This window comes from Primulina huaijiensis, chromosome 8 (assembly GCF_012295235.1).
Source record: "Primulina huaijiensis isolate GDHJ02 chromosome 8, ASM1229523v2, whole genome shotgun sequence".
In the NCBI taxonomy this organism is placed as follows: domain Eukaryota; kingdom Viridiplantae; phylum Streptophyta; class Magnoliopsida; order Lamiales; family Gesneriaceae; genus Primulina; species Primulina huaijiensis.
The window spans coordinates 15,365,769-15,383,728 of NC_133313.1; the positions used below are offsets into that span (position 1 = coordinate 15,365,769).

A 17,960-nucleotide genomic window follows, 5' to 3' on the forward strand; every position below is an offset into this window, starting at 1 on the left:
AATATGCCAAGCAAGCCAACAAAGGGAAGAAGAAGGTGATATTTGAGAAAGGAGATTGGGTGTGGCTACACTTGAGGAAAGAAAGGTTTCCTGAGAAGCGACGTTCCAAGCTATTACCCAGGGGCGATGGACCATTCCAAGTTCTTGAGAGGATCAATGACAACGCCTACAAACTCGACCTACCAGGTGAGTACAATGTGAGTTCCACTTTCAATGTTAGTGATTTGTCGTTGTTTGTTGTAGGTGATGAGCAAGATTTGAGGACAAATCCTTTTCAAGAAGGGGAGGATGATGCGAACACGGGTGGTCAAGCTCCAAGGAAAGCATGGGATCCTTTGCAGTTGCCGACAGGACCAGTAACGAGGGGACGACTAAAGAAGTTCAAGGAGGCACTACAGGGAGTCATGAGCAAGCATGAAGGGGTCGTGATGCATGGGAGCACGTTTGGAGACCAAAGGAATATTATTCAAGCATTGTTGAATACGGCCGAGACTACACGGATGTCTACACGNAGAATACGATTATATATATGTGTTGATGTTGATGCTTGAGTTTAGTTTTTGGTTTTTACAAGAATGTGGGGACATCATGCCAAAATTTTTATAAACCGTCAAAGTGATGTCCCTTGTTTGATTTGCTTCATACTACGGTTATATCAGTCAAACCCTATTTTGATTTTGGTAATTATGCTAAGTATTGAGTAAGGGTGTGACAGATCAGTACACGAGGTCCGTGTCCTAATACAGTTCGTAAACGGACCCATACACGGAGGTGGGCACGGGGTCCGTGCTCCTTGTTTCCAGCTGAAGTTGATTCTCCCGAGCGAACACGGACCCGTACACGGAGGTCAACACGGGGTCCGTGTCCTGTGTTTTCTGCGCGGATTTGTTTCCTTTCTAGAGTTTTAATTTTTTTGGAGACTAGATTTGAGATATCTTTTGTTTATTAAAACATGTTTGAACGAAAATTAACACACAATTGAGATATTATTGAGTTTATGCAATAGTTTTGAGTTTTTCTCTCAAACTTTTTTCAAAGCTTTGCTTTGTAATCAAAATCAAACTTATCAAAGTTTTTAACTTTGTGGCGTTTGTCGATCGTTCTTGTGCGGATTGTCAAGGGCTTGTTCTTTGAAGGTTCGTTATAATTTCGGTTGTTTATTTTCCGTGATTATTTGTTGCTAAACTTTTCATAGTTTAGAGGTGAAAATCACACACAAACTTGATTCAAAAGATCGGGACAACACATCGATCGTTGCTCGTTATTGAATAGAGGGCGCGATTCGATTTTAATCGTGTTTGCTATTTATTCGTACGAGGATTCGTATCACTCAAGTACCTACGTCTAAGTTATGCAGTGTTAAGTATGTAAACTCATCTTAGTATGTTGCAGCAGCGGCCCCAAGCGAGATCCAACGAATCTCTCAACGCCAAGTAAGTATGTTCGACGTGCAAAATATTTTAAGTTTTTGAGGTATGCTAAATGTCTTGTGACCAAATTATGAACGGGTTTGGAAGCCGGAGAACATGTCCGGGAACCTCTGCAAATATGAATGGGTTTGGAAGTTGGTGAACGTGGCCGAGGACCTCTCCACCCCGTTAAAGCATGAACGAGTTTAGATCAGGAGTGGAAAGCATTAAAGCATGAACGGAGACCAATCCACCCGTTAAAGCATGAACGGAGATCTCATGTATGTGGCAGTGGATCTTCCCTGTCAGCCCAGTACTGTGGTTTAGTCTGATCAGGCATATTTATGTATGGGTCACTTGCTTTGAAACATACCTCTACGCAAAATGATGAAGTTATGTATGTACAAATATGCAAGCATATTTATGAAAAGTTTTCATGTTATGGCACGTCTATGTTATGTATGTATGTTCAAGTTTAATTACAAGTTCAAGTTTCACGTATGTACGCTCTATTTTGAAGTTGCATGTGGTTTTATTACTTACTATTCTTTACTTCCAGTTTATACGTGTTGAGTCTTTAGACTCACTAGACTTGATCAATGCAGGTGAGTGCTATGATGAGGAGACTAGGGGTGGGGACCAAGGAGCTGGCTTGGACTGAGCAGGAGGCTAGACCCGAGGACCGCTCATGTTTTAATGATATTTGAAATGTTGAATTACTCTGATTTTACGTTACTGTTTTGATGTTCTGGCAAATATTTTTGGCAGACATTATTTTGAGATCTTCAGTTGCAACAACCATTGAGACGTACAGTTTATTTTATCAAAATTTGAAGGTTCACGGCTCATTTAAGAAAATTTTAAATTTTTTTTCCGCAAATTTATAAGTAGTAAAAAGTACGGTACGTTACAGGGACTTACTAAAAATCTTTTGTCCTTGGGGCAATTGGATGACATCGGGTGCAAAACACATATCGAGAACGTGATAATGGAAATTGTTAAGGGTGCGCTTGTGGTTATGAAGGCAAAAAAGTTGCTGCAAATCTATATGTACTTTTGGGAGATATACACAAAGAGGCGGAACTAGCTATTGCATCTATTGGTTCAGGAGAAGAATTAACAATGTTATGGCATAGAAAGCTCGGACATATGTCAGAACGGTGTTTGAAAATTCTCTCAGAACGGAAGTTGCTGCCAGGACTTACAAAAGTGTCACTACTTTTTTGTGAGCATTGTGTTACCAATAAACAACACAGATTAAAGTTTGGTACTTCTACTGCCAGGAGCAAAAGCATATTGGAGCTGATTCATTCGGATGTTTGGCAAGCACCGGTTGTATCCCTAGGAGGAGCGATATACTTTTTCTCGTTCATTGATGATTTCTCTAGAAGATGTTGGGTGTATGCAATCAAGAAAAAATCAGACGCTTTCCAGATCTTCAAATATTTCAAAGAGCGGGTTGAACTGAAAAGAAAATCAAGTGTTTGAGGACTGATAATGGAGGAGAATATACCAGTGATGAGTTTGATGCATTTTGTCAACATGAAGGTATCAAAAGTTAGTTTACAACGGCTTACACACCTCAACAGAATGGAGTGGCGGAGCGGATGAACAGAACCTTGTTGGGCAGAACAAGAGCTATGTTGAGGACTGCGGGTCTAGACAAGTTATTTGGGGCAGAAGCAGTCAAAACCGCTTGTTATATTATCAATCGTTCTCCTTCATTGGCAATTGATCTGAAGACTCTGATGGAGATGTGGACTGGGAAGCCGACAGATTATTCTCATTTGCATACATTTGGAAGTCAGGTGTACATTCTGTACAATGAGCAAGAAAGATCAAAGTTGGATTCGAAATCCAGAAAATGTATCTTCTTGGGTTATGCTGATGGAGTAAAGTAGTTTCGCTTGTGTGATCCTACTGTCCACAAGCTTGTCATCAGCAGGGATGTTATCTTCGAGGAAGATAAAGTAAAGGTAGACAAAGGCACATCGAATTCAAAAAATACTATATTTCAGGTGGAAAATAAGACGGACGAAGGTCAAGTTTCTTGTGAAGCAGTACCAGAGCACGAAGAACAAGAACATGCTGAGTCTGAAGTTGCCAATGTGAGGCAGTCAACTCGAGACAGAAGACCACCAGGTTGGCTTTCAGATTATGTCACTGAAACTAACATTGCATATTTAATATTATCAGAGTATGGTGAGCCATCGAGTTTTCATAAGGCTACTCAAAGCTCGGATGTATCTTTGTGGATGATAGCAATGCAAGAAGAGTTAGAGGCATTAGACAGGAATAAAACTTGGGATCTTGTTACAGTACCACGAGGGAGGAAAACCACTGGAAACAGATGTGTATATAAGATCAAGCGTGATGGCAATAACCAAGTGTAGCGGTATCGTGCTAGATTGGTGGTAAAAGGGTATGCTCAGAAAGAAGGCATTGACTTCAATGAAATATTTTTACCTGTGGTTCGGCTTACAACAGTCAGAATAGTGTTGGCATTGTGTGTGGTGTTTGACCTACATCTAGAATAACTAGATGTGAAAACAGCGTTTCTTCATGGACATCTAGAAGAAGAAATCTATATGCTCCAGCCAGAAGGTTTTGCTGAAAAAAGCAAAGAGAAATTGGTTTGCAGGTTGAACAAATATCTGTACGGTCTCAAACAGACGCCGATGTGTTGGTACAAGAGATTTGATTCCTCTATCATGAGCCTTAGATACAACAGACTGAGTACAGACCCTTGTATGTATTTCAAGAGGTATGGTGATGATTATATCATTTTGCTGTTGTATGTTGACAACATGTTGGTAGCAGGCCCCAACAAAGATCATGTCCAAGGATTGAAGGCACATTTGGCTAGGGAATTTGATATGAAAGACTTGAGACCATCAAACAAGATTCTAGGGATGCAAGTTCACCGAGATAGAACTAACAGAAAGATTTGGCTTTCTCAGAAAAATTATTTGAAGAAAGTCTTGCAACGCTTCAACATGAAAGATAGTAAGCCAATATCGACCCCTCTTCCTGTTAACTTCAAGTTATCCTCCGAGATGTGTCTTAGCAGTGAAGCAGAGAGGATGGAGATGTCTCGAGTATCGTATGCATCAGCAGTGGGGAGTTTGATGTTCGCTATGATCTGTACAAGACCAGACATTGCTCAACCAGTGGGAGCAGTTAGTCGGAATATGGCGAATCCTTGACGAGAGCATTGGAGCACTGTTAAGAGGGTCCTTAGATACATTAAGAGTACCTCGAATGCTGCATTATGTTATGGAGGATCGGATTTTACACTCAGGGGCTATGTCGATTCAGATTATGTAGGTGATCCTGATAAAAAGAAATCTACTACTGGTTATGTGTTTACACTTGCAGGGGGAGCAGTAAGCTGAGTTTCAAAACTGCAGACAGTTGTGGCATTATCTACAACAGAGGCAGAATACATCGCAGCTACTCAAGGCTGCAAGGAGGCAATATGGATTAAAAGGTTATTGCAGGAGATCAGACAGAAACAAGAAAATGTTTCCTTGTTTTGTGATAGTCAGAGTGTCTTGCACATTGCAAAGAATCCAGCCTTTCATTCCAGACGAAACACATTGGAGTCCAATTTAACTTTGTGCGAGAAGTAGTAGAAGAAGGAAGCGTGAATATGCAGAAAATCCATACAAAGGATAACATAGCTGATTTTCTGACCAAGCCAGTGAACACTGATAAGTTTGAGTGGTGTAGATCCTCAAGTAGCCTAGCGGAAACGTAAGCAGCAGGTAATGGCAAGATTGAAGGATGTGTGGAGATATGTTTGATTCTCAATCAAATCTCCAAGTAAGAGAAATGTCGGCAAAGAAGTCAAAGAAAGAGGGCTGCTAAATAAAAAACTTGGGATGCAAATGTTGGCTTATAATTGTCAAAATAAGGCGCATGGATTTCAGACGGAAATAACGCGTTTTTAACGCATTTTCACACTGACAGAGGCTCTATAAATAGAGCTCTCTCCTTTATTCTGAAATCATCTCTTCTTCGAGTTTTCTCTCATCTAATAGCATTTGAGTGATTAGTTCTATAATATTTGTGAGGTTTTTGTTCTCCTGTATTAAGAGAGTGTGTGTTCTCTTTGGAAACACAGTGAGTGAGTTGTACACCACAAAATATTATAGTGAAAATTCTTTTCATCTTGCCCGTGGTTTTTATCCTAATAATTTTTAGGGGTTTTCCACGTAAATCTCGGTGTCCAGTTTATTCTTTATTTTTGAGTTTATTATCTCAAATTACAGCAAGTGAGACCAACATGTCCATGTTAGGACAACAATCAAAACGTAGCGCTTGAGCTGCTGTACGATTTAAAAGATTAGAGTTGTACCATCATTACTAGCTATAACTTTTGATAAAATGATAAGTGTTCGATCCTACAAAACTAATGAAGATATTTTAGGTAGAACAAAAAATATCTTACCGTACATACCAAAATTATTTAATTAATCAATAAGGTGTATTTCTTAATCCAATGACAAATATTTTGAAAAAATAATTTAATATCTGAAAATTTATTTAAATTATTCATTCCTCTAAAGCCTCCATCATTTTCAGTTGGTAGAACCCGATTGATCAACTTTTGGTAACTTTTTATCATTTTTGAAAACTATTTTTTCTATCCAAATCCCATTTCTCTGCGACCAATTGTGTCGTTCATACACAATTTTGTAGTATTATCTTTAATTACTCCCGTCAATTTTTTTTTTCTACCGAGTACTTTTCTAAGCAATTCTCGTGTTTGGCTACGTCATTGGACTCTTTTGTTTTCAATGCAACATAGCAAGTTGTTCGTAGAAATATGATACACATTACACATTTGTGCAGTCAACCCACCTTTTCATCAACGCAAGATTAGTAGAAGTCAAAGAAAAAAATGTCGTTGTCCATAAAGAGAATATTCTGACTTGATGGAATGTGTGAACGATTGATTAATGATCAGACGTTCGATTTTTCATACCAACATCATTTCAGACAAACTTCACACACATGACTTGCTCGTTATAGTCTATCTGACTGATGTGATTTGCAGACTACTGCGTTAGTCCAATGATTTATCCAACCGGAGATTCCGACATAAAAAAAAAAAAAAAAAAGTAATTTGCATACCTCCCTTTAGGCTGGTTGAAAGCTAATTTCATGTATTTATTTCATTGTCGCCTATGGAGACTTTTGTCACCTCAAATTAGGTGTTTTCGGTGCACTCAATGCCAACATTTATGACTCGATGTTACGTTTCGATTAAAAATATATATAAAGTCGTTTATTTCTTCAATAATTTAAGTTCTACTCACCTATTTTATTATTATTATTATTATTATTATTATATACAATATAATATAAAATATTAATTCTTATATTTAGAATTTAAATTATAAATCTTGAAGTTTCGCAAGGATGCCACGAGTCCTCACTGTTTCATCTCAAGCATTCAAATAAATTATATTTTATTTGTACTTTTAATTTTTTTGTGTTAAATGATATAGTACGAAATTTTCGAATATTTTATTGAGATATGATAGTTATAAATAATGTACTAAAATAGTTTTATGATATTTATTTATATAATTGACGATGAAAGTATTTTATAAATTTTTATGTATGCACAAAATACATTTAATTTTGTAATGTAATACATGAAAATGAAAATAATCTAGAATTTTTGCAGATATAGGCACGAAAAAATACACAAAAAATAAATATATTTTTTTTTAATTTATGATTATTTAAAAAGGAAAAAAAGAAATTGAAAAGTCGTTAAGCAGAAACTTCACTACCTAGCGTTCACCAATAAATGGAGACGTCGGCCGAAAGCGTACCCACCAAATCTCCACCAGCACGGGCGACATTCTTTAAATACTGCTGCTCCACCGATTATTTCGAGGATTCACGCTCTTGTGCGCTTCGCATCCGATTCTCTTACGCGTTCGATTTCTAAATTCCGATTCTTTCCTTAATCCCTTTTCCTGGTGAGCTTCGATGATAACCCTTTTCATTTACTTTGGAAAAAAAAAAGATTTGTTTTGTGGTATTTTGGAGGTAAATGATGATTGCATTCACGTTCATTGGCTATTAGTGAGTTGTTTTTTAAAATCAAATTGTTGGATTGAATCTGTTTGTTCATGAGATGTTCCTGGGAATGCTTGTTTAAGTTCTCGGGTTATGATTATCATGTTTTTTGGTTTATCCGGAATTATGGATAGTGATGTCTTCAATTCTGATGAATTATATGTGATGTTTGTGAATATAGTATCAGAAGAATCTCCACTTTGCTGTGAACTAGTGTTCTGATGGGATTGGGAAGCATTTACAAGAGGCGTGCCAAGGTTTTTACATTAGCTGTTGTAATTTACCTCGACTATAAGGTACAGTGTGCTTCTCTCGGTTACCTCGACCTGATTATTTACTCATGCTGCGAAATGGAAACCATTTTCTTTGCTTTGTTTTCTTTCTGTTTTAATGCCTCATAATCCTGAGGCAATTTCCTCTCATTTTTGTATTATTTTTTTATCTATAGGCTCTGCAACAGAGGGAGAAATGGATTCGAAAGTCTGACAGTGATGATCTCTGGGAGAAAGCTCACGAACGTAATGCTAGGCGTGTTCTTAATTTGATAGTTGAGCTGGAAGGTTTGTGGGTGAAACTTGGGCAATATCTATCTACACGAGCTGATGTGCTTCCCCAGGCCTATATTCGGCTTTTAAAACAGCTGCAGGATTCTCTTCCTCCTCGCCCTTTAGAAGAGGTGATTACTTTGATTTTAACATTTATCGGTTTTGTGAAAGTTAGTGGAAGATGAGCATGGTTCCACTCTAACTAAAATTTAGGTATGCCAAATCAAGAAGATCACAAGTTATTAGAGGTTGTAGTCACCATCCTCGACATCCATGAATGCACCAAAATTTTCTACCAGGAATTTGCATATATACCATGTCACTCTCCCATATGATGGCTATCAGAAATATGCATTTTTGTTTTGGTTATATTGTTGTTGTACCACAGATATCTACATTTTTTATGGCTACACTGCCTCAAAAATTTGTGGGGAAAAACAGCTTTTTGAGTTTAAATGAGAGTGGAAATTTGTTGTGATAAAAAGTGGATAGGCCAAACCTGCATGATTGGGGAAACCAATCCTAGCCATCTCATCTATTATTTTTTTTTTATAATTTTTTTTGGATGTATATGAATATGCTTACCATTGTGAGATAAAAATTTGAGCAAATAAATCAGTTTTACCCTCAAATGGTGAAATTTGTGCAAATGTTCTTGGGAAACCTATAACTAGATTCTTTTATGCAGGTTCGTCAAACTATCACAAGAGAGTTAGGGGGATCCATGGACGAGCTCTTCTTGGATTTCGATAGAATTGCTCTGGCAACTGCATCAGTAAGACCCTTGTGCAAATATTACTGTCTGAGAGAACCAAGGAACTGTGGATGCAGATTATTGCTTTTTGATAACACGTTGAAGTACAATTAATCATTTTTTTGTTAGTAGAAAGGAACGGATATTATACCATTACTGTGACAACTTTGTACTTGTTCTTCGTGATGGAGATTTTTAGACAAGAGTAGTTCTGCTGATCATTTGAAGCTGTTCTCCTAGTGTCTTAAGAAAGATCATGAATAAATAAGTTCTCTACAGATATCTACTTTTTTCCCAGATACAGGACTAGTGGTCATTCTGATATTTTTTCATTTTATCTTTTATGAACATAAATATTATTTTGCCTATCGTTGTTTCCATTTTTGACTGTGGCGGAATGATTTATATGCTGGATGTACATAATGATCTGTTTGATCTTTTATGCAGATAGCTCAAGTTCATCGGGCTACCATGATGGATGGGAAAAAAGTAGTTGTTAAAGTTCAACATGAGGGCATTAAGGAAATTATATTAGAGGTCATTATAGACCTTTGTTCTTGGGGTGTTAGGATGCTGTTTGAGTAATGTGCTGTACAATAAAAGGATTATTGCAAACTTTCACTTTTGCAGGATTTGAGAAATGCCAAGTCTATAGTTGATTGGATTGCTTGGGCAGAACCACAGTATAACTTCAATCCCATGATAGATGAGTGGTGCAAAGAAGCACCCAAGGAACTTGACTTCAACCATGAGGCTGGTAGGTGTGAATTCTGCATTTAGTTGTATCTTTTGTCTTGCACTTGCAGTATCATTTAACTCTTATGTTGCTTCTCCTTTTTGTGTAGAAAATACTCGGAAAGTTTCAAGGAATCTTTGCTGCAAAAGTAACCATGGTGATGACAATATAAATCGTGTGGACGTCTTAATTCCAGAAGTTATTATGGTATTTTTTTTCTAAATCTTTGAGATGAAATTCTGGTCTACATAGATTGGTGCTTTTCCTTGAGGAACTAAACAATCATGATTGCTTGTCAAATTTTCAATGACAGTAGTGAATACAAAATAATTGTTTTTTTTTTTTTCAAAGTGTTAAAGATTTAGATTCACAATTTTTTTGTAAAAAAGCGTTTTCTTTTTGTGATTGTTATTAGAGGCAATGAAAAAATTAACCTGCCCTACCTATAGCAATGAAGCACAACAAAACCACTTTTCAAGTGCCTACCGACAAGTGCACCACTGTCTGTGTGGGTGGCAGGTTCAATATGAGTTGAGCCTGCTCAATTGTTTTGTTAGCTTCCTCGAGTATTATGATGAAGCTTGAAATTTGCGGACTTGTGAGGTTCAAAAGCTGATGAGCCTAATTGTGAGCACTTTTTTTCTTTGATATGAACTTAGTCTTCACCGGGGATTCAAACTTTGAGAGGATCCCATTTAGCTGTTTATTATCGAAAATATTCAAATTTTACTTGTACACTTGTATCAAATGTTAAGGGAAAAAATGTATAAGAAGATAGAAAGAGATGTAATTGCTGAGGATACAATGTGATTTGCCTTATTTGCTCTGTCAAACTTAAAATCAAAATAATGGTTTTAACGATAAAATGAGTGATGCGCTGCATCATAAGTGAGATTTATCATCTTTGAGTTTATTGCCAATGGTTTTTCTTGAAAGGCCACGATAAATAATATTTTTTATTTTTGTTTGAAGTACAACTTAGATAGGAAGTACAATTAAACAGATTATTTAGGAAAGGTGGCTTGGAGTTGGTTTTTTCTTCAGAAATAGCAAGACACTGAATTATTCTTTAAGCTTTGTTGAATTTGTTCTTTCTATCTTGTGATGGTAAAAACTTGAATTTACTAGGCTTACTCTACATTTAAGAACTTCTGTATTTATATGCCTTAGACAGACCAAAAATGCTCTCTAGGTATCTCTATCAATCAAATTGAAGCTCCATGCCTCCACGGAAAAAGAAAATAGGAGTATAAATCTACTTCCTTTTGTAATATGTTATTATGTTAGCAAAAGTCGGTGAATGGTTAATACCTAACCGGATGGCAGCTACAACATTGTGATACCATATTTGTAGTTTTTCAATTGGTTTCAACTGCTCTACAAAGGTAGTTCATGAGATTCAATAAAATGTTAGTTGTTTTCATTTATTATGTACAAATTGTTCTGAATATAGTTCTCTGGGTGTGGGAAAATGTTCCTTTCTACTGAAGACCCCACCCACCCTCAATTTTTGCTTTTTCCTGCATTTTACTGTGAAGGGAGTTGTATTAACTTTTCACTCTATTTTTCGTTAAGTCAACTGAGAAGGTCCTCATTTTAGAGTATATGGATGGAGTACGACTAAATGACTCAGAATCATTGGAAGCACTTGGTGTGGACAAACAAAAACTTGTGGAGGAAATTACACGCGCCTATGCCCATCAAATCTATGTTGATGGTTTTTTCAATGGTGATCCTCACCCTGGTACTCTCTGCTCCCTCTATCTTTTACATGTATGTATGTTATTTTTCCAAATAGTCCACAATTTGTTCATTGTTTATGGGATGTAAAATAGGAAATTTCCTTGTGAGCAAGATTCCTCCACATCAACCAATTTTGTTAGATTTTGGTCTTACAAAGCATCTATCAGCAAGTATGACACAAGCACTGGCAAAAATGTTTCTAGCATCTGCCGAGGTTAGTACTATTCTTTTATTTTAGTTCTTTATATTAGCTAACACGTAATAGCCCAAAATGATTAGAAAGCACAATCCAATGTATAACTATCCCTCGATACTTGAAACTTCAATTGTATGGCTAAGTCAAATGCCTTCCACCTTTTACACTATCCTTTTATTGTGGTTCTTTTTATTAATTGACACGTGGAAGCTCATAAATGATTAGAAAGCACCATCCAATCTATAACCATCCCCTGATACTTTCATTCCTCCTTTTGCATGGAACTGTGCTGCTATTGAATTTTCTAACTTGTACATCACAAAACACCCTTTCTCTCTTGCAGGGTGATTACGTGGCACTTTTGTCTTCCTTTGCAGAAATGGGACTAAAGATGCGGTTGGACCTTCCAGAGCAAATGATGGAGATAGCAAATGTGTTCTTCCGCACCTCAACTGTGGCCAATGAAGCTCCTGTAAGCTAGCACATTTTGTTATAATGTGATTTTTCCACTTGTGTACTCAATGAACTTTACTCATTGGACTAGCAAAACATGAAAATCTTGGCTGAGCAAAGGGCTAGAAACATGAAGATTGTGCAAGACAAGATGAAACTCAATAAGAAAGAAATGAAACGTTTTAATCCTGTAAGTTTTCGGTTTGCTACTATCAACATATCGATGAGCTATCTTTTCTAATTAGTTTCTAAGATATTTCAAACATTTCTTCAGGTCGATGCTTTTCCTGGTGATATCATTATTTTTGGCAGAGTAATTAATCTCCTGAGAGGTGGAACACATACATATAGTATAATCTCTATATATTAATAGCATCTGGACCACGTAAATTCTATCGACAAAGGAGATATTTAAAATCAATACACTAAATATATAATTTATTTAATTTACATAGTAATCTAGGATTAAATGAGCATCAACTAAAAAATCATGTGCATATTAATAAAGTTGAATTATTCTGTTATCATGTTATGAACTAAGCAAAATATTAATAAAAGAGGAGTAAATAAATTATATGATATTGTTAGTATGCCAATAAATTTAGAAGCAAATCAAAGCCCTAAATATAGAAAACAATTAGTCAATTTAAATTTATATAGTTTTGGGGTGTGACAGCTAAGGAAGTATACAAGTATCAACAACACTTCGTGATTTTTTATTCTTATTATAGTATGATAAGGCAATTACAAACTTCTAGATCTAATTAGATAAATTAGAGATGATATTTAATTATTTTTTAAATTAAAGAAAAATAAGAAACAATATTCTTGTTTTAAAAAGTTGCCGGCTCAAAAAAAAAAGTCATGGTTTCTATTTATTTTGTAAGTTTAGCAAATTATTATTAAGTTAAAAAGATTACGATGCACATATAATTATTATATAAATTTTTCTCTATAAATTTCTCCTGAATTTGGGAAACGGCATGGATATCAGGGCTTTCATCATCCATGAATGTACGCATAGTATATGTGGATATCATGAGACCATTTGCTGAATCCGTTTTGCAATCGTAAGCTTTGCTCTCTCTCTCCCTCTTTTTAATAATTTCAAGGTCGCTTGCCTCATTTGCTGTTTGTGTAACTTCTCTCAGCAACCTAAACAATGGTCCAGCATTTAATGCACGATGGATCCATGACACTCCGATCTTATCTAATGTTGAAGACAAGTTGAGGCGGCTCTTAGTTGATCTTGGGAATGCTGATAAAGTACTTGGGATCCAGGTGCATACTACTGCTTCATGACATGTCCGAAAGACAGCTAATCATTTTTTTCCCCATAGATAGTGCTTTTGGTAGTTACTTGACAGAGGATTGATATCTGCGTTCATCTAGAGCTTTGGAATAGTGTATAAGAGATTAACAAGATATAGGATTTATCCTAGTACATTCTTGTTTATTTTTATATGATAACATGAAAATTTCTGAAAAAAATTCTGTTTCGGCAAAAATTATGTCATTTGTTTTACAATGAATGACTAATTTGTTAGTATGTCCGACACAATATTTCAGTTTGTCTATTTCTTCTATTGAGAAGGCTGATTTGACTCTTCATAAATTCTCGTGGCTTCTTTGACAGGCCTTCATTTCTGTTTTGAAAATGTATAGGTATGTGCCTATAAAGATGGAGAAGTAATTATTGACACGGCTGCTGGGGTGCTTGGAAGATATGATCCTCGGCCTGTTCAACCGGACAGTTTATTCCCTGTTTTTTCTGTATCAAAAGGGATCACGGCAGGCATGGTACATTGCCTAATTGATAACGGGTACGCAAAAGCTTCCGTGCTTCTGTTGTCCCTTGCAAGGAAAATCTTAAGTGATTGTGCTTTGAATATTTTGTACTAGTCACTTAATATTTGTCACTTAAATAGTTTAATGGATTATCACCGTGATTTGGGGATCAAATACTTGTCATTTTACAGAAAATTATAACTAGTGATAATAATGCAAATCAAATATTTTAAATCATAAAGCATCCCAAACTCCATATCTCAAGTTCTCGTCGCAGGAAGCTGAATCTCGAGGAAAAAATTGCAAATATCTGGCCTCACTTTGGATCCAGCGGAAAAGATCAAATTAAGGTAACTTTTTGTGCTGCGGTTTAATTTTGCCGATGCTATTGAAGTATATCATCTATTTATGGCAAAACTTGTAGTCGTTGAGAAAAATAACGAAGATGGTAATTAGAAAATCTGAAGTTTCTGAACTCCAACCTTTTAATTGACAAAAGTAAGATGCAGTTTACAATTCCCAAGTAGAACTCCTGTTTTGTTTTATTTGTTTATGTTTAGCATAATTGAACAAAATGTAAATATATATTTTTTATTTATGCAAAATTAGGTTCATCATGTACTTAATCATACGTCTGGGTTACACAATGCCTTGGCCAGTCTGACACGTGAAAATCCGTTGCTAATGACTGATTGGGATGAGTGTCTGAACTGTATTACGGAAGCGGCACCAGAGACTGAACCCGGTCATCAGCAGTTGTACCATTATTTATCTTTTGGATGGCTATGTGGCGGTATTATTGAGGTATTTCAGATCTTTTTAAAACGAAAAGCATATAAATTCTGGTCTCATCCAAAATGGATCTTTATTCTTTTTCGAGTTACTTCAGGTTGAGGTTTAAATGCCATCAAATGCCTGATATACCTGATTTGTTTAGCAGCAAACGTTTCACATATTATGACCCTTACATTCAAAGTTCTATTTATTTGACATATTAAATGTATGTAGATGGGGAAATGAAGGAAAAAACTTGTAATTATCATGCCTAATCATGATTATATATCCACTAGTAAATAGTTATATGGCTTAGAAAGATTTTGAAACGATCTGCTGAATGGATTTTGTCGCAATACTGCTAAAAATCTATAAGAAAAAAGGATTGTGGTGGATCCTTTTGCATATTCTGTTTATATGCCTTGATATACTGCATATAAACTTGTCAATATTTGAACTGGCATGATATGGAGATAATAAAATATCGTCATCATTCTCGTTGTGCAGTATGCCTCCCAAAAGAAGTTTCAGGAGATTCTTGAAGAAGTGTTTATTCGTCCTCTTAATATAGATGGCGAGCTATACATTGGAATTCCTCCAGGCATGTCCATTGATCAACTGTTTTGCTCACACTCACTTGTGCTCTTGATACACTATGTCCATCTTTGCTGACTCAATTGAATATCTTGACTGAAGGGAAATTTCATGTTTCACACTACCCAGAAGGGTGTATCTAGGAGTGAATACTTATCAAAACATCCCACTTGTATTGATAAATTAATTTCCATGAATCATTGGGGTAATGCCCTTAGGGTACCATCTCATCACCCCTTAACTGAGGATCAAATTATTTTTTCAATTCAAAACATAGTATTTTTAAACCTCGGTGGAGTTATAAATGGTAATGGCTATGGCATGGGAGGTTTTTCTGAACCTTGAGGGTTGGAACATTCGGTTTACTAATTTTTTAGTCACTCGTTAGTTTGTTAATTTTTTACATCTATTTATATTTGCGTAATTGTTAAAAGCATGGGCGATCCCAGAATTCGACTGCGCTCTTTGCCTCTGGGTTTGTTCCATTTTGGGGACAAGATATTAACTTCTCCCTTGCCAAAATTATAAGCTTGAAATTGTCCTTTTTTTTCCGGCATATAGCCTAACCGTATAGTTTCTTTCTCGTAGGTGTGGAATCTCGACTTGCCACGCTTACCGTAGATATGGACGAAATACACAAATTTTCAGAAATCAGTAAGCGTCCAGACCTACCATCCACCTTTCAGAACCAAATACAAGATGTTTCTCAAATGGCATCCACTCTTCCTGCCTTATTCAACACACTTAACGCACGCCGTGCCATCATACCTGCTGCTAATGCACATTGCTCAGCTCGAGCCTTGGCACGCTACTATGCAGCTCTTGTCGATAAAGGTGCCATTCCACCGCCACATTCTTCTTCCACCAAGCCCCCACTCGGCAGCCATCTGCACATTCCCAAGTTCTCGTCTCCAAGAACCTCCAAGAAACGGACGTGTTTCAGGGGTAGCTCCACTAAAAAGTTGAGTGACAATAACTACTCTCAGGTTCCGAGCAATGACACCACCTCCAATGGCTCGTTACCTGATTATCATAGCAATTCTAGAACTACGAAGCTTTTTACTAACAGTAACATTCACGATCAATTCATGGGAGTTGGAGAATACGAGGGTTTGACACTTCCGAATGGGCAATTTGGGCTTGGATTCAAGAGATCTTACTCGGAGGATGGTAAATTAATCGGTTTTGGCCATTCGGGCATGGGAGGTTCAACCGGATATTGCGACATAAACAACCGGTTTGCGATTTCTGTGACTTTGAATAAAATGAACTTGGGAGGTGTGACTGCAAAGGTGATGAAGTTAATTTGTTCAGAACTTGATATTCCATTGCCTGCAGATTTTTACAGATTTACAGAGAGGATACATGAGAATGAGGTAGATGTGGCTAGCCCTTTGATTAATTGAGAAGCATCTTATAGTGTATATTTTTTTGATCATATTTATTTTTGTTGATCTGGTTTTGCATGATACAAATTTAATACAGATAATGGAATTTAAATGAATTACATACTTGAATTTTTATATATTTATTTATTATTTATTATTTATTTTTTTTTGATACAACGGGTGGGTGTGAAGGGTTTTTTTTTTTTTTTTTTTTTTTTTTANAATCATATTCCAGACGTTGGATACTTGCATTTTTAAACCTCCACCTTCAGTGTCGACCGGGGGCTTTGAAAATATAACAGTAGGCGTGGCGGGGTTCTGTCCTTTATATGTTGATCGATTTTTATGGCCTTTGATTGTCTTTTTTCGCTTAAGATACCGAGAAACACAGATTTCTTTAGGACATCTATCGCGAGTTCAGGATCAAGATTCTATAAATTTCTATATCACAAAAATTCATGTAAGACGGTATATTATAATAATTAGATAATATATACTAGTCGTTAAGGCCACACCTTACTTGTGTAACATAATACACAAATATTATGTATGACTTAAACTACTATATTTATATTTTATAAAAGTATTTCGATAAAAATGATGTTTAATATTAAATAGCAAAGATACCAAAATATATATTATGCTGTTGCCACAAATTTTTTGACATTACATAATCAAAATATTAATTTCACTGGTGAAAAATTAGTTCATTTATGTAGTTAACCAAATAGATTGTACTAAATGATATTTTAGTTAAATTCGAAAATAAACCATGATCCAAACGATTATTCAATGGTTTAATTATTATAATATAGCAAAGATAGTTAATGTTTTTGTATTATATTGTATGAGGTAATATATATTTGGAATATTAAGTTATATTATATATCTAATTATTTATACTATTTTCATTTTATTATATAAAAAGTAGTCTCATATTTTTTTAATTAGGTGAATTTTATTTTAAAGATCTCATACCATCTTATCATATTGCAAAGTTATTGTTGTTTCACTCACGTGAAAATGGAACGTATGCGTTTCACGACGTCATCTTTCAACGAGAGTCGTAGTCAAATGATTATCATATTTGAAAAACTCGTGAAGAATAATATCATAAAGATCCACACCATTTAAACGTGCAAGAACAAGACAATGTAAGAAAATTTAGGTGGAAAGGTTTTTGTGCCGTCTCATTTAAAAAAATAGCCTCCACAAGAAAAAGACGTCATTACCCTCATAAAAATGAATTAAAAATTGTTAAAAAATAAGAAATGTAACATCCCAAATAATAGCCAAACAATATTAAAATAAAATTATATAGTTAGTTAAAATAATATAAGCTTTATTATGGATAATATTTGAAAAAAAGAGATGTTATGCATAACACAATTTTGATATTATCTTACAATTAATAATGAGTTTTTCTAGATAAATGATATATCATTAGTATTTTAAGTTAATTGAATTATTTAATTTAGAGG

General features: G+C 35.6%; 1 protein-coding gene across 2 annotated transcripts; it reads left to right on the forward strand.

Moving 5' to 3' along the window:
• The first annotated feature begins 7,215 nt into the window (after positions 1–7,215).
• On the forward strand, positions 7,216–16,614 carry LOC140982661 (uncharacterized). 2 transcript variants are annotated; one of them, XM_073449292.1, is made up of 19 exons: positions 7,216–7,408; positions 7,690–7,804; positions 7,957–8,184; positions 8,742–8,828; positions 9,255–9,344; positions 9,438–9,564; positions 9,653–9,750; positions 11,119–11,287; positions 11,379–11,500; positions 11,826–11,954; positions 12,027–12,125; positions 12,210–12,267; positions 12,930–13,005; positions 13,087–13,216; positions 13,601–13,758; positions 14,001–14,073; positions 14,333–14,527; positions 15,005–15,098; positions 15,680–16,614. In XM_073449292.1, exons 2-19 carry the CDS (start codon positions 7,730–7,732, stop codon positions 16,495–16,497), a joined length of 2,826 nt encoding a protein of 941 aa, XP_073305393.1. In that variant the 5' UTR covers positions 7,216–7,408; positions 7,690–7,729; the 3' UTR covers positions 16,498–16,614. The 2 variants fall into 2 exon arrangements, with proteins under 2 accessions (XP_073305393.1, XP_073305394.1); XM_073449293.1 differs by lacking the exon at positions 7,216–7,408 and adding an exon at positions 7,496–7,514.
• The last annotated feature ends 1,346 nt before the right edge of the window (positions 16,615–17,960 follow it).

Bases quoted from the DNA above. Each gene is read 5' to 3' on its own strand.
- LOC140982661 (XM_073449292.1), top strand. From the start codon at position 7,730: ATGGGATTGGGAAGCATTTACAAGAGGCGTGCCAAGGTTTTTACATTA. The intron at 9,345-9,437 runs GTCATTATAGAC...TCACTTTTGCAG, and splicing joins TTAAGGAAATTATATTAGAG to GATTTGAGAAATGCCAAGTC. The intron at 15,099-15,679 runs GCATGTCCATTG...TCTTTCTCGTAG, and splicing joins ATACATTGGAATTCCTCCAG to GTGTGGAATCTCGACTTGCC.